At 38.4% G+C, this 14925-nt stretch overlaps 1 protein-coding gene across 4 annotated transcripts in view; it reads right to left on the bottom strand.

Annotated features, from left to right (window-relative positions):
* SNX24 (sorting nexin 24) overlaps window positions 1-14925 on the bottom strand; it is a 91974-nt gene that overhangs the window by 30539 nt on the left and 46510 nt on the right. For all 4 annotated transcript variants that reach the window (XM_056324133.1, XM_056324131.1, XM_056324132.1 and 1 more), the window contains one exon: window positions 9110-9214. In XM_056324133.1, coding sequence (XP_056180108.1) covers window positions 9110-9214 — 105 coding nt within the window. The remainder of the gene's footprint in view (window positions 1-9109; window positions 9215-14925) is intronic.

The following is a 14925-nucleotide window of genomic DNA, read 5'->3' as shown; positions in this document are numbered from 1 at the left end:
AAATGAAACAGGTATCTCACACTTTGTATTGCTCTAGAAGGAGCTATGTCTATTAGAGCAATTGGCTGTCAGCAGACTACAGTGACTACAGCAGCGTGCCAACACTCAGGTTTTAATACCCCTAGTTCTGCTTTACCAGGCTGTGACATCTTAGGCAAAGACATTAATTTCTTTCTCCCTCTTAAAATATCTTACAGTTATTCTGAGCATATGCAGGTCATGACAGAGACCATTGCTCACTGTATAGAAACGCACAATTAGTACAGTATGATGTTCATCTTAACTTGGGTGAAAGTATGTGATACAGTAGAGTTATGATATGCAGTACAATGAAAAACGAACAAGTGCTTAGACATGGTTTCTAAACCTGTCGTGACTTCTAACATAAATTCTGCTTTTAACTGAGTAAAATTTACTTTGATCAGCACTAACATACAAGAGTGAAACAAGACAGAAGTTCATGCAGCACAATTCTATACAGCAAAATCAAACAGATTATTGAAGATAAAGGAAAAAATATGAATCATAAGCCACAATGCAGCATCACTTGAAAAGCAAAAAATGTAATTCCTAAAATATAAACCAGGTAATTTTCCTAAGCATCCTTGAAAAATGCTTGGGATATTTCTGCAGGAAACACCTCTTGCAAACCAACACTCTTAATAAATGGCTCTCCTTTAAATTATCTACAGTATTTTTTTGCTTTCCTGTTTTCTCTTGCCTTCCTCCTCCGCTTAACAAATATGCAATCCTGCATGTGTCAAGCACACTTCTTTAAAATCCACAGCCATCTAAAATCAGCTATGTATCTGTACCACCAAAGAAACATGTATGCACAACAGAATCTTAAAAAAGCTGGTCACAGCAATGATGGATTTAAGTTATTAACTGATCAAAAAAAGATGGATGGTGGTCTGCTTTTCTTAATCTACATCATCATCTAGATCTATTTAAAGATATGTGGTACACTAACAAACTTAGTTAAGGTTTCGATAAAATCAGTAGAATAATCTGCCCTGTTACATTGAGACTGTATTGATCAATAAAATCACTTGTACTAGGAAAGTACTGTTAAGTACTGACAATCCCAGCCATTAATATTATTTAACACTCTGCTCACAATCTTTAATGAGGACAAAGAACATTTTGTCTTTTCATACTTATCATACCATTGCTTTTAGAACTCCCTACAGGTGCAGTTCAACCTTGATTACTGCAGACTAAAGGGAGTTAAGAGAAGGAAGACACTGAATAATTTTGGATAATGGATAGAATTTTCAATGTGATTAATAGATGTGGGTGATTAAACAGACTTTCCAGCAAAACATCAGTTAAATCTTATTTCACCGAATCCAACTTTTACTTGCAACTTTCTAATGCTAGACTCATTCTTCTCAATGTATTCGCCTGCATTTAAAACAAAACTGGTTTCCAGAAACAGTAATCAGGAAGATAAGCATCTGTTCTGGACTTGATGGGAATTATTTTTTTTTTCCTGCAAATAAGCCAATTTGGTCTTAAATTAGTTAGAAATAGATCCAAACAGCAAATGTGTACATAGGACAAAGGGAAGGACTGCCACTGCAGAAATCTTTGTGGTGGTTAATGAATGACGCAAAGAAGTCAAAGTGATTTCTATCCAACTCCTGCTCTCAGAAGCCTAGTGGGAAAACCCCTACAGGTCAGGCATGCACAGAATAAGGTGGAGAAGAACAAATATAGGCTCACATTTTATACAAAAGTTTTATAGCTTAAATCTTGTTCCTCTGAGTTTGGCTTTTAAATACATAGCCAATTACCTCCCATGTGTAAAGCATTTGGTCTTAAAAGGCATTAGCCTTTACAAGCGGCTCTGCACAGTGGCATCTGACCTGCGCACCTCTTCATTATACCAGTATGATTCAACCATGTCTTCTCAGCCATATGATTCAATCTTTTTTCTTTTAAGGGTAGAGTTTGTGATACATAGAGGGGTCAGTTAATGAAAACACATTAGTATTTAATCAAATCTAATAACAAGCTGAAACACAAGTATGTGTTTAACTGCTTTAAGGGCCATGTAAGAAAGGTCATAATGGTTCAGACCAAAAGTCCATTTAGCACTGTAGCCTATCTCCAAAACCGGATATAAATGGATACCAAGGAAGAGTATAAATGAGCATGACTAACATACAAAACATTTTCCTTCAATACTGTAGCAGCCTTGAAAGTTATTTCCAGCTTGAGGACCTCCTATGCTCGATATACACTGCTCCTCCATGAACTTTCCAATCTTCTCTTGAACCACTTTAACATTTTACATTCACAACACCCTTTGGCGAAAACACACAGGTATACAGGAATGCTTGATACAGAATGCATTTCTGAGAATATAAAAGAAGAACAATTGTAATGAATATTAACCATGACAGAATGGATAAATGTGATGAATGTGAACCACAAAGAAATAAAATTTGAATAGCCGAACAATCATTGAATAGTTCTAAGATCATTTTGCCACTACATTTCCAGAACTAAATAGTAACTGACTTGAATTTTTTTCTATTGGGCAAAAGCAAGTGAATGTCTTATAAAAGTACATACCAGACACAGAGGTGTCAGTATTTCTAAACAGCTCCAACAGCACTGGTTCAAAAACGTCTACCTCTACAGACATTACATTTTTTTCTTCTTTAATATTGATAATGTAGTGTCAAGAACTGTTAAGATTTAGAAAGCACTAACAGGTTGCTTCTGATCCTAGAGAACTGTCGGCTTCAACCAACCCACAAACCAAGATCTCCCTGTCTTTATATGAAATCTTACCTTTCATTCTGCCTAGCAGAGCTCAGGCTGACTTTTATGTACTACCATGGGACATTTTTTCCTCCACAAAGGGAAGAGAAAACAGTGAAAAATCCGGCACATCATCAAGGATTTGTTTTCCCCACTTTTTGATCCTACTCCAGCCAAGACAGCTCTGAGGCAGTATTTCAGCTACAGTTACAGAGGCGACATATTCGGCATCGAAAGGTAAAGCTCTAGCCAATGCACAATGTGGGGTACTTGCAGACTGGCATCAGGAGTCTAGAAGTTTTTTCTTAGAACAGAGACCCCTCCAGCCTTCTTGAGGATGGACAAGGCATAAATGGCTGAGTTTGCATTCCTGCTTGTTAGAATAGCAGGAGACCAACAGAAATGGAATCAGTTAAGCAGTGAAGAACTAATGAAACTTCCCACTAGGTGATGGAAAACTCTTTTTCTTCACCATTAGATAAAAAAATCTGAGAAATCAAATCATCTCAGTCCCCAGAATGATAGCAAAAAGGTGCTATGAGTGACAAAGAAAGCAGAAGATTCTTATCCTCTGTTGAAATATAAAATGCTGTCTTGGCTCTGAAATGCTCTGCAACAGAGTTTCCAAATCAACAAAAAGATCCTTTCGGTACTATAATTTTTTAAATTGAATCTAAAACTTCTATAAAGCAACAGCACACAAATAGATGAACTTAAAAGAAGACAGTTCAAAAGCTTTAGAATACAGTTTGGTTGGATAACTAAAACCAGAGGGCTTTTTTCAGGGGCTAGGAAAGGTGATTTAAACCTTCCACCCAGATTTATTAGTTTGTTCATACCTACTGTCCAGTCAGAAAAGGCTATTTATTTATTTAGTTAGTTAAACATTACCACAAGGAATCTACTATCAACACTTATTGAAGTAATTAAAGAAAATCATCATGGCCCATGAAGAAAGAAAGACACCTTGGGCCAAATTTTCTGTAAGATAAGTTTTCCTTTTGCAGCTACAAACTGCAGAAATAGTTCATTTGTCTTCATTTTTTTGTAGTTGCTCTTGAACTGCTCCCCAGAAAAGAGAAAAACATTGCAATATAATCATGGGTGATTTTCTCCTTTATATTTCTGACAAACTTACTCATAAAGCAACTCTACATTATTCATCACTTCATCCACTGTTTTCCGAACTCCACCCTGCTGGAAATGAAGACAGCTAAGGAGTATAAGATTGGATTCTACTTTCTTAAGAGCAAAATCATAATAGATATGGTTTTATTTGTCTTTTTCAGGAAGGATTGGTAGTTAAAGTATTTTAAAAGAGAACTGCATTTTGAAGAATACTGAAATATAGGTCAAAGTGCTTCTCGGATCTCCAGATTATTTCCTTAAATGGAAAACAAACCTCTAGTCCAGTTTCATAAACTCCATAACTCATTTTGAAGATTTGGATTCCTGAAACTACTGGAATGTTGAAGTTCATCAAGTCTTCAAGTCTCGCAGCCAAGCAGCACTTCAACCAATCTTATCTCCAGGAATCAGGACTGTTCTCTTTGTAAAAAGTTCAAGAGTAAATAAAAGGCAAGTATGTTTTCTTGACCTCAGCCAAGAGGGAAATATTAGCTCTACATACTAACTCTGGTTAGAGACATATGTACATACAGGCCCTACACGCATACACAACAGTTCTGAAGGTTTACAGCCCTCTGTTTTATATTAGAGTCTTGCCAGTCACAAGAAGAATTTCTTCAGGTCACTCAGGCCACAAGAAATCATAAAAAAAATGGGTCTCCTCCAAAATCTCTCTCCACCACCAAATCATTTCAGGGGAGACTAGAGGCAGCTACACAGTCTCATGTTGAGGTTTGTGTGCCACTTCACAGTGAATTCTGTTAACGATGCCTGTTATCTTGTTGGACTGATGATATCAGCAAATGATGAGATTTCTTCTGCCCAAGGGGGTTAGAAAATATCTATTCCATTGAACTTTAAAAGGCAGACCTGTCAAAGGGCAAGTCCCTGGGGCAGAGAGACTGGATGGCAATAACATCCAGTGTCAGCTTACTGGGACAAGGATATGACCTAACTCCAAATCAGTAGAGAGCAGGTGGCTAGATCAAATTCTTCCCCATTACGAATTCACTGGAAATAAGCTACATAAAAACTGCTCCTCCAAGAGTACATCATACAAAATCTATTTGTAACAAATACTGATCAGGTTGACAACAAGTTGCAGCTGGTTCAATAACCAATTAGATAAGGTCCCTCAGTGCTGCCCTTAGGAATCCCAACAATGTCTTCAATGTCCAAAATAAAACACCAACTACCTGTCCAGTTGGTCCATCCACAAGATGACTTACTGAACTCATACACAACAATAATTGTGCAAGAGGGAGCATTTCAAGTGATCTATATCTCCTTTAAATACACTTCCAAAGCAGACAATATTTCTGTATTGCTTTGTGATAAACGGTTAGTCCAAGATTATACAGTGGATTAAAAAAAACAACCAAACTGCCATGACCCAGAAGCTACAATGCTAATTAACAGTCTGTCCTATCATCTTCCACCCTTACCTTCACCTTTTGGTACTTTCAAGCAAACGTATTTCTCCCGGCTCACAAACACACTATCATGAGTCAGACTTTCAATGAAGGTCCAGTTGGCAGCTCTTCTCAAATTAGAGGCTCCCTATACAACTAGCTACCTCCAATCTGTATCTTCATCTTTTCTCAACACCAAACTTTTCATGAAACATATCAAGAGAAGATATTTTGTAACTGTAATCAAATAGCTAAGTCCAAATCTTGCTGCAATCTAATACTACTGTCAGAGAGCTTTTTGTCAGCAATAGTGTAATCCAATGATTTATTTTACAAATTCTAAATCAAAACCACCTGGATTCTTATCTCTGCTGTATTACAAGCTACAAGCTCAGACCAGACACACAAATAAGTAACTGTTAAGTCAGAATTTATATCACACACTAACTGATTTATGGTAACTCTTAGTTGATAGCTACCACAAGGTAATTAGAGCTGGTTTAGTCCTCTTCTGCTGTCCGTAACAGGCATTTTCTTCTTTAGCAAAGACTAAACCAGCTCAACTGAAGTCCTGTGTGCTGTAGGATAAGATCATGCGCAGAGACAGCTACCATGGATCAGCAGAGGAGCAATAGCTTATTGCTTCATACTAATTTGCTTGACTGTTTGAGGTCACCCTCTGTCATTCGCTTATCTTTACATCTGTTTCCTCATTAATAAATTAAACATAATCCTTCTTTCCTCTTGTCAGTCAGTTGATTGTTCTCAGTATTCACAAAGGCTCTGTATTATTAGTATACATGCAGTTAAATTAGTCTGCATACTAGTGCTTACTAGTCAATTATTCCATGGTATTAAACACAAAAGTTCTAAATTCTAGTCAAACTTGTAAAATATGAAAGTCACTTAATAACAGTATAGATAAATCATTCATTCAGTAAATTGGTGTACTATAAAAAAAAAAATCCCCACTCAAGCTTTCAAAAACACGAGAAAAATAAGCCATTTGATGAATATTAGCTGACAGTGAATATGAATAAATTTAAGAAAATGACTATTTGTACCTCGCAATTTACTAATACTTGGTTTATTTGTAAGTTTGCTATTCTTCAGAAAGATATAATGAAATGTTTCTGAGCTCCTGTCTATTCACTCCAAGAAACAAACAAACTGTGCTGAAATGATTTAAGAGGGCATTTCATCATGAAAAGGTCACAAAGTAGTAACAAGGCACTGGCAACTGCAGCACGTTCCAGCTCAGACAGGGGAATTTCTTGCTTTCTTTACTACTTGATACAGACTGATTCCACTATTCTAATTTCATATAAATATTTTTATCTGCATTTAACTATAGTTAACTAGTTAATTAAAAATACGTTAAGAACTCGCTATGATTAGACCATGTCAGATACAGGTTTGTATTTGACTGCTATCTGCATGGCATCTTACTTCTTGCCTGTATAGGTTTTCAAGGTGTGAAGTACAGTAAGAAGAAATGAATAACCTTAAAACAAATTATTTGAATGTAACATCTCTGTAAATGCTTAGTCTCTACATGAGATTCTGGCTGGTTTTGAAAAAACAGTTAATGACTACCACAACTCCGTAACAGTTTACCGGCTGCACAAATGACCGATTACTAATACCACCACTGACTAGTGATGGTAGTTGCCAAACTACTCTTACAGATTAACTGCCATTAGTATCAGCTGAAAATATGTTTGCAATATTTTATATATATGGTGTTGCATTAAAAACTGATCATGTCTTCTGAAATTGTATCACATTCCTACAGTGCATATTGGAAAATGCCTGGCACTATTAAAAACCTTCTGATAACTGAGGTGTCTTAATATGAACTTTTAGTTGTCTAAAAATAGGGTCTCATTATTTTAAAAGTTACAATTTCACTGATGATTAGTTCTATTTTCTATTGTTTTAGCAGAAACAGACACTAATGACTGTGATAAGAATATTAATGACTTTTGTTCTTGTTTTAATTTAGTATGCACATTAGTAAGGATATAACTTAGAGGCTTGTCATGTTTTAATCAGATGATGTCCAGCAGCCCCTTCCAACATAAACCACTGCATGTTCCTATGATAGCCCATGGCGACAGAAGGGAGGAAAAGTTAATTAAATGTACAACACTGTACAAGAACAAGAGCTGACAAGCTCTTCCAGTAGGGGGAGATGTTCTTTTAAAGTTTATCAGCAATTAAAAAGGGCTAACCATTTTACCCCTGTATCTTTTTAACAAAATCAACCTCATATAAGAAATCAGTAAATATGCCTTAGTAGAAATATTGCCCAAAAGACAGTTGTATGAAAGTCAGGAGAAAAAAAAATTGACAGTAAATGGCTGTAAGAGAAAAACATACTGGAAAATGGAGCAAGCTGTGCTAACAGCTATCAGAACCAAAAAGGCCCTACTCCTTTTCAAAACTGAAGTCTCTCCAACAGCAATGTATTCTCACTCACGCAAAAAATCTATTTTTTAGATGCCAAAGATGCTATAAATATCACAGAGCAAGAAGGAAAAAAGGATTAATTTTTTAAATTTAACAATACTAACGAAATATTTTAAAATAAAAAACCAAAAAGAAACTACGTTGCCTGAAACACTCCCTATGTCTCAGAACAAAATCTGAGCTGTGTTTTATGCATTTCCAAATTAGTTTTTAAAAGTTTAACATCAGAATTAATACTGTCTCATGTCACACTGTAATTCCATTCTCTTCCTTAAGCATTTTTCTTTTTCAAACCTTCCTGAGAATCACAGAGGTTCCTGAGTGGTGCAGGTTACCATCTGTTTTCTATGAATGCAGCTCATTGTCCTTTATGTTGCAGTTCAACATTTTTCCCATTGTGCCACTACAACTGTGGATGATGACACAGATCAAATCTCTGAAATTTTTACTATTTTTAATACTCTGATCAGAAAATAAACAGAATACTCTCACTCTTTCCTTCATCCCAAAACAGTTATGTTTTGACTCAGATCATTTCTATGATCCTCTTCAATAAAACAGCACTTGCTTTAGTACAGCTGAAGGTGCAGTGAACGGGGAACATGTCCAGAGGAACACCAATCTGGCTTTGTCACCAGAGAAATTGCTGTGAAACTATACCACAGGGCATTTTTAAAGCAATCATGATGAGAGTAGAAATTCTGTTTATTAAAAAAGGCTGAGATTTATCACTGGTATATTTAGATGTCTATATGTCTGAGTCATTCCTGAAGACTCCTTTTACAGTCTGTAGCAAGAGCAGCACACAAATAGGTAGAATCTGGGACTTTAAATGCAATTTTGCAAACCAACTGAGATGTATATGGGATGACAGGTGCCTATTTCAACTGGATGAACAATTCAGATATAGGCATGTACAGTAGAGGGATATGAATTTGATGAGCTGATTCTTCCCTGGTCTGTCTAAATGGAGGTGAGTTAAATAAAGTCTCATTGTATCTCTTCTGCAACACTTTTGGTAGGTATGTTTAGAACAACTTCCTGATTTTAAGCACAGGAAAATGAGGTACTAGTAGGTTCATCAGAGTCAGTCAGCAGCTTTTGCAAGAATCTTGAAAAAAATGCATAACAGTCTGGATTTCTAGCTGCTAATCTCGTTAAGTGAACAGAAATCATCACTGCTGGGAAGTATCCAGCTCACACCCCACCTCTAAAATTGCTTGTCAGTAAAACAGCCCACTTCATACCTTCAAATGTGGTGGGTACTACCACTCTGAAAATGGATGCTGCTTTTACTTTCACAATGCTGAGTGTAGACTCACCTGCAAGTACAACTCCAAGCCTTGCCGTCGCTGCTCCAGCACCTTGGGGACCCAGTTTCTCACATGCTTTGAAGGGATCTCTGGAGTCCTTATGAACTTCTTCAGCTGCAAACAAAAAAGACATGAAGTGTAACAGCAACCTTTTAAAGTAAACATGTTTATGTTAGAGATGAGGCAGTACAGGTGAAATAACCACACATGGTTATTTCAAGGACAACAGCATGGCAATGAAGTTACCATCAGCTCATTGAAGTAACAGCAGACATCACATCTACAGGTTGCAGTTGAAAATCTCCACATCTGGCTGCCCTGGACAGTGAAAAGGAACCCTACTAACACTCTCTTGTGACTAACAGCCTTAAAACGAAATGGCAGCAACTACATGAGGGTACCTGAAATGCATTCCCTGTTAGTCAACTTGGAATGATACCTGACAATGTCAATGTGATGCACACAGGTATTACCTTGCTAAGTGCAGTGACAAAACAGTGCAACGATTTCTACCTCTAGATTTAGCCAACTATGAACAGGTGGGAGAAGTACAGGGAGGAGAGATAACCAGTTCTCTGGAGAGCTGGCAATCAAGGGAGCAAAATATTCACGCTCTCAAATTGCTCCAACAGACCAACAGTTGTGTGCAATATCTCATACAGAGAAATAGCAAGATTGCCACTGAATGTATTTCCAAGAGAGCTCCATAACAATTCCTCTAAAGATCCCCACAGGAAAGCATTTACAGATATATACAGAAATGTGTATATGCATACACGAGTGCATACAGACACAAATGTGCATTCTGAACACACTAAGAATCCTCTTGCTGGAGCAATGTATTTTTTCAAAAACAAAAAATATTAATATTTCCTCAAAACTACAGAGCAAAAATAACTGCAGTAGGCTCCATTGCATTTTAATAGAAGGTGACACTAGACATTCTTTCTGTTGGATATTGCCTCTGAGTAAATCTGAGGCAAAGAAGGCAAGGAAGGAAACTCAAAATTGACTTTGACATGCATACCCATGGGAGACCAAGAATTTACATGTCATCTTTGAGCTTGCTGAGATGTCACTATAGGAAAAAGCAGTGTCAACATATCAACGTCTCTACAATCACAAGTAACAAAGCTGCAGCAAGAAAATCTCAATTGCTGTAGAAACATTTTGCAACTTCCTTACTTCTTAACAGTGCTAAATTACAAATAAATGTGAAGTGCAATGAACAACCCATCAAAACAAACCCCAAACCCATTTATTTTTACTGATTGTTCTTAAAGCCATAGTATAAAACCCCATCTTCCCCTCTAAATTGGTTGAGAATGTTGGAGAAGCTATGGTCACAGCTGTTGTGAACTATGACAGCATCCACAGATGAGTAACAAATGAGGAGAATGCTCCAGGTGAGGGCAGACAAATCTGAAACTATACAAGCATCCACCAAGGCCTAGCTCCTTACAAGATAAACACTCTGTGGCTGTTACCTCAGATGATGATTAACAATCCTTCCGTGCTCTGTGGCCCTGTTACATAAAGCATCCCAAAAATATTGCTTAAACATGCAAGCACAGGTACTTTGTGTAGGTATAAAGCACATGCTATACAGATGTACAAAGAATAAATGATAAGCCCATTTTCTTATGCTTATAACAATCCACTTATATATTGCAAAAAAATAAAATATTACAATGTCAAAGAATATGATTAGCTATACTGCTTCAGATCTGTCCCTATACAAGAAATATTTGTCTGAGGACAATTACTGTCCGTAATACCTTCCTGTCCATAACTCTGACCTTATGCTGATTAGAATTACTATAGTCTTTGTTTCCTGCAAGACTACAAGTTGGCTCAAATTATCAAGAATTATCTGTCCAAATGTGAATTCAATATGATTTAGAGTGTACACTAATTATTCTAAAATTATAAATAACTTAGAAAACAAGATGTATAGAACTTAAGATTTTTGCAGATTTCACAGCAGTAGTTGTAATGCTGTCATAGTCTAGCATTCCAGTGCTTAAAAAGAACTACCAATATTTAAAAATGTAAAGGAAAAAAGTATAAAACAAACAGGGAGTGTGTACCAATAAATGGTTGTATATTTAACTACATTATACACATAGAATGTAATTCTTTCTAACAAACTGTCCATGTGAGAGTAATAAAACTTTTGTTCAGACTCGAACACAATACTGTAATGTGGACGGTGCGGAGCCTGAAAGAACTGGTTTGTCACTCATAGCCAGGGCAAAGTATGATGGCCTATGTAAACTATTTCAAAAAAGCCAACAGCAGTGGATGGTTTCTGTCAAGGGAATAATTTGTATCCCTGGTGTAGCATGGCAGTCTTGAAAAGATATTAAACCTTTTCCACTACAGCCAGATTGCAGAGGAAGTGGGGCTCTACTTTTCTACACAGCTGGAATGTAGGAACGATTGAACCCATGAAGGAGACAAATCCAGCCCTGTTCTTGGAAATGGCTTTGTTTAAAAAACAAAACAAAACAAAATATCAAAATTAATCAAAACATTAATTGGCATTCTGATGAATGAATAATGTTTTCTATGAGCAGGGGAGTCCTCCTTCCTGCATACAACAGCAGTGGAGCATGCCCTCATCTAGAGAAGGGCAACCCCTCCCCTCCCTTCAGCCTCCATTCCCATTTACTACCACGGTTGTTCTCTGTAGAAGCTTTCTTTCTCCTGCTCACTACAGACTTTTCCAGCACTAAGGGCACCTTGAATATGCAGTAAGTCTAAAGGTACCTTTCCAATTGCTATGTAGTCACAGCGATTTAGAGTGAAACTTACATTTTAAATTAAAGGGGAAGAAAGGAACAAAAAATTAAATACCCTATTGGCATGCTGAAAGCAAACCGGTATCTGGACCTGAGTATAAATAGTGTCATGGGTTGTGAACAAATTGCTCACAAAGAACAACTGAGATGCAAGTTCAAAATACTCTTCTCCAGTAAAAAATGTTCAAATATACACCCTACTTTTCAAAGAGCACTGAGATTTTGTGCTCTAACACAAAACAGAGGAGAAGAAAGGCTGAAACAGCACACTTCATTACCAGAGAATGACTCCTCCAGGATTTCTCTAACACTGAAAGCACTAAGAAAGGTTTAGAGCATGAGATGTTCAACGATGTTTACTGAAATTTTACTACAATTCCAAAAAGTAAGATTTTAAAAAAGATATTGTTGCCAAAATATGCTGGGTGCTCTACATCTGTATAGCTAACAAGTAAGAAGCAGTCACTGTCAAGTTTGCAGAGTAATAAAAGCAGACAGCAAGCAGATGGAAGGTAAGATGAAACAAACTGAAGAGTGGTGCAAAGTATCTGTTTAGAATACCTGCTATGTCTGGAGAGAGAGAAAAGGACCATCAGTTTTTCTGGTGTTCTAAGGAGAAATCTCTGCAAAGCAAATTACTGTAGAGGAAGCAGCACACAAGGAGACAATCTCAGAGTGAGACTGCAGTCATTCATGACTTCTGTGTGGAGTAATTGTGCAACCCACAAATTACAGTGAAGACAACCACAAAAGGAAGAAGAAAGTGGAGGCATTCAATGCCTTTTTTGCTCAGCCTTTAATAATACTGAAAGACCTTGGGCTGCCTGGTCACCCAAGTTGGAGGACCATGAGCATGGGAACAGTGACTTTCCATTTGTGGACACTAAAATTGTAAGGGACTAGCTGTATCAGGAAATCCATGGGGCCTGATGCGATTCACTCCAGTAGTACTGAAGGAGCTAGCAGATGTCATGGCAGGATCCCTCTTGATCATCTATCAAAGGCCTTGGGAGTCTGGGGAGGTCCCCGCTGACTGGAAGCTAGCCAGTGTTACTCAAATGTACAAGAAGAGCATGACAGAAGACTCCAGGAACTACGGACAAGATTATACTGGGTACTATTGAAAGGCATTTAAAGAATAATGCAGTCATCAGACACAGGGAACATGGAACAAAGGGAAAGTCCTAGTTAAGTAATTTGATACCCTTCTACGATAGGGTCATTTGCCTAGTGGATGAAGGGAAGGTGGTAGATGTATTTTTTCTGGATCTTAGTAAGGCTTTTGATACTGTCCCTCACAGTATCCTTCTAGACAAGCTGTCCAAACACGGGACGGGCAGGTTCACAGTGCACTGGGTGAAGAACTGGCTGAAGGGCAGAGCTCAAAGGGTTGTAGTGAATGGGGCTACATCTGGCTGGTGACTGGTCAACAGTGGTGCTCCTCAGGGCTCAGTTCTAGGGACAGTTCTGTTCAATATTTTTATTAATGATCTAGAACTAGGAGTTGAATGCACCATTAGCAAGTCTACTGATAATATGAAGCTGGCCAATGCTGCTGACTCTCTTGAGGGACAAGAGGCCTTGCTGAGGGATCTAGATAGATTGGAGTATTGGGCAATGATTAATGGGATGAAATTTAACAAGTCCAAATGCCAGATTCTGCACCTAGGACAGAGTAATGCTGGGCACAAGTATAAACTGGGAGAGGAGTGGCTGGAGAGCAGTGCTGCAGAAACAGATCTGGGGGTGCTGGTGGGCAGCAGGCCCTACGTGAGTCAGCAGTGAGCCCTGGCAGCCAGGTGGGCAACCCGCACCCTGGGGTACATCAAACACAGCATAGCCAGCCAGTCAAAAGAGGCAATTACACCGCTGTGCTGGTTTTGGCTGGGATAGAATTAATCGTCTTCAAAGTAGCTAGTATGGGGCTACGTTTTGGATTTGTGCTGGAAACAATGTTGGTAATTCAGGGATGTTTTAGTTACTGCTGAGCAGTGCTTGCACAGAGCTAAGGCCTTTTCTGCTTCTCACACCACCCCACCAAAGTGGGCTGCAGGGGCACAAGAAATTGGGAGAGGACACAGCTGGGGCAGTTGAGGGAACAAGAAGGAAAGGGGAGATGTTTGGTGTTACCTCATTTGTCTTCCCAAGTAACCATTAAGCATGATGGAACTCTGCTTTCCTGGAGATGGCTGAACACCGGCCTGCCCAAGGGAAGCGAAGGAGTTTTTTGGAATCTGCTTTTTTGCTTTGCTTGCACGTGCGTTTTTTACTCATTAAACTGTCTTTATCTCAACCCATGAGTCTTCTTGCTTTTACCCTTCCAGTTCTCTCCCCCATCCTACAGGGAGGTAGTGACCAAGTGGCTGTGTGGAGCTTAGTTGCTGGCTGGGGTTAAACCACAACACCCACTGTATTCAGTGCCGGTGCAGCCTTACCTTGAGTGTTGTGTGCAGTTCTGGGCACCACAATTTAAGAAGAATGGGATGGTACTCCAGTATGTCCAGAGGAAGACAACAGAGCTCATGGAAGGGCTGGAAGACATGTCCTATGAGGAGCAGCTAAGGACTCTGGGCTTGTTTAGTTTGGAGAAAAGGAGGCTGAAGGACAATGTCATTGCCCTCTACAGCTCCCTGCAGAGGGGCAAGGAGGTGCTGATCTCTTCTCCCTGGTATCCAGTGATAGGATGCGCAGGAACGGCTCAAAGCTTCACCAGGGGAAGTTTAGAGTGGACATTAGGAAGCATTTCTTTACCAAGAGGATGGTCAAACACTAGAACAGGCTTCCTAGAGAGGCAGTCAATGCCCCAGGGCTGCTAGCATTTAAGAGGCATTTGGACGATGCCCTTAACAACATGCTTTAACTTTTGATCAGCTCTAAATTGGTCAGGCAGTTGGACTAGAGGACCCATTGTAGATCCCTTGCAAATGAAAATATTCTATTCTATTTCAACTACAGGAGATGCTCTACTTGGATAGGGTGAGTTTTAAACATATAAAGCTTGATTTTTCCTCTCTTAATGTT

The sequence above is a fragment of the Falco biarmicus genome, chromosome Z (assembly GCF_023638135.1).
Source record: "Falco biarmicus isolate bFalBia1 chromosome Z, bFalBia1.pri, whole genome shotgun sequence".
Lineage (NCBI taxonomy): Eukaryota > Metazoa > Chordata > Aves > Falconiformes > Falconidae > Falco > Falco biarmicus.
Note: the sequence above shows the minus strand (reverse complement) of the source record. Positions and strands in the feature narration are given on the sequence as shown.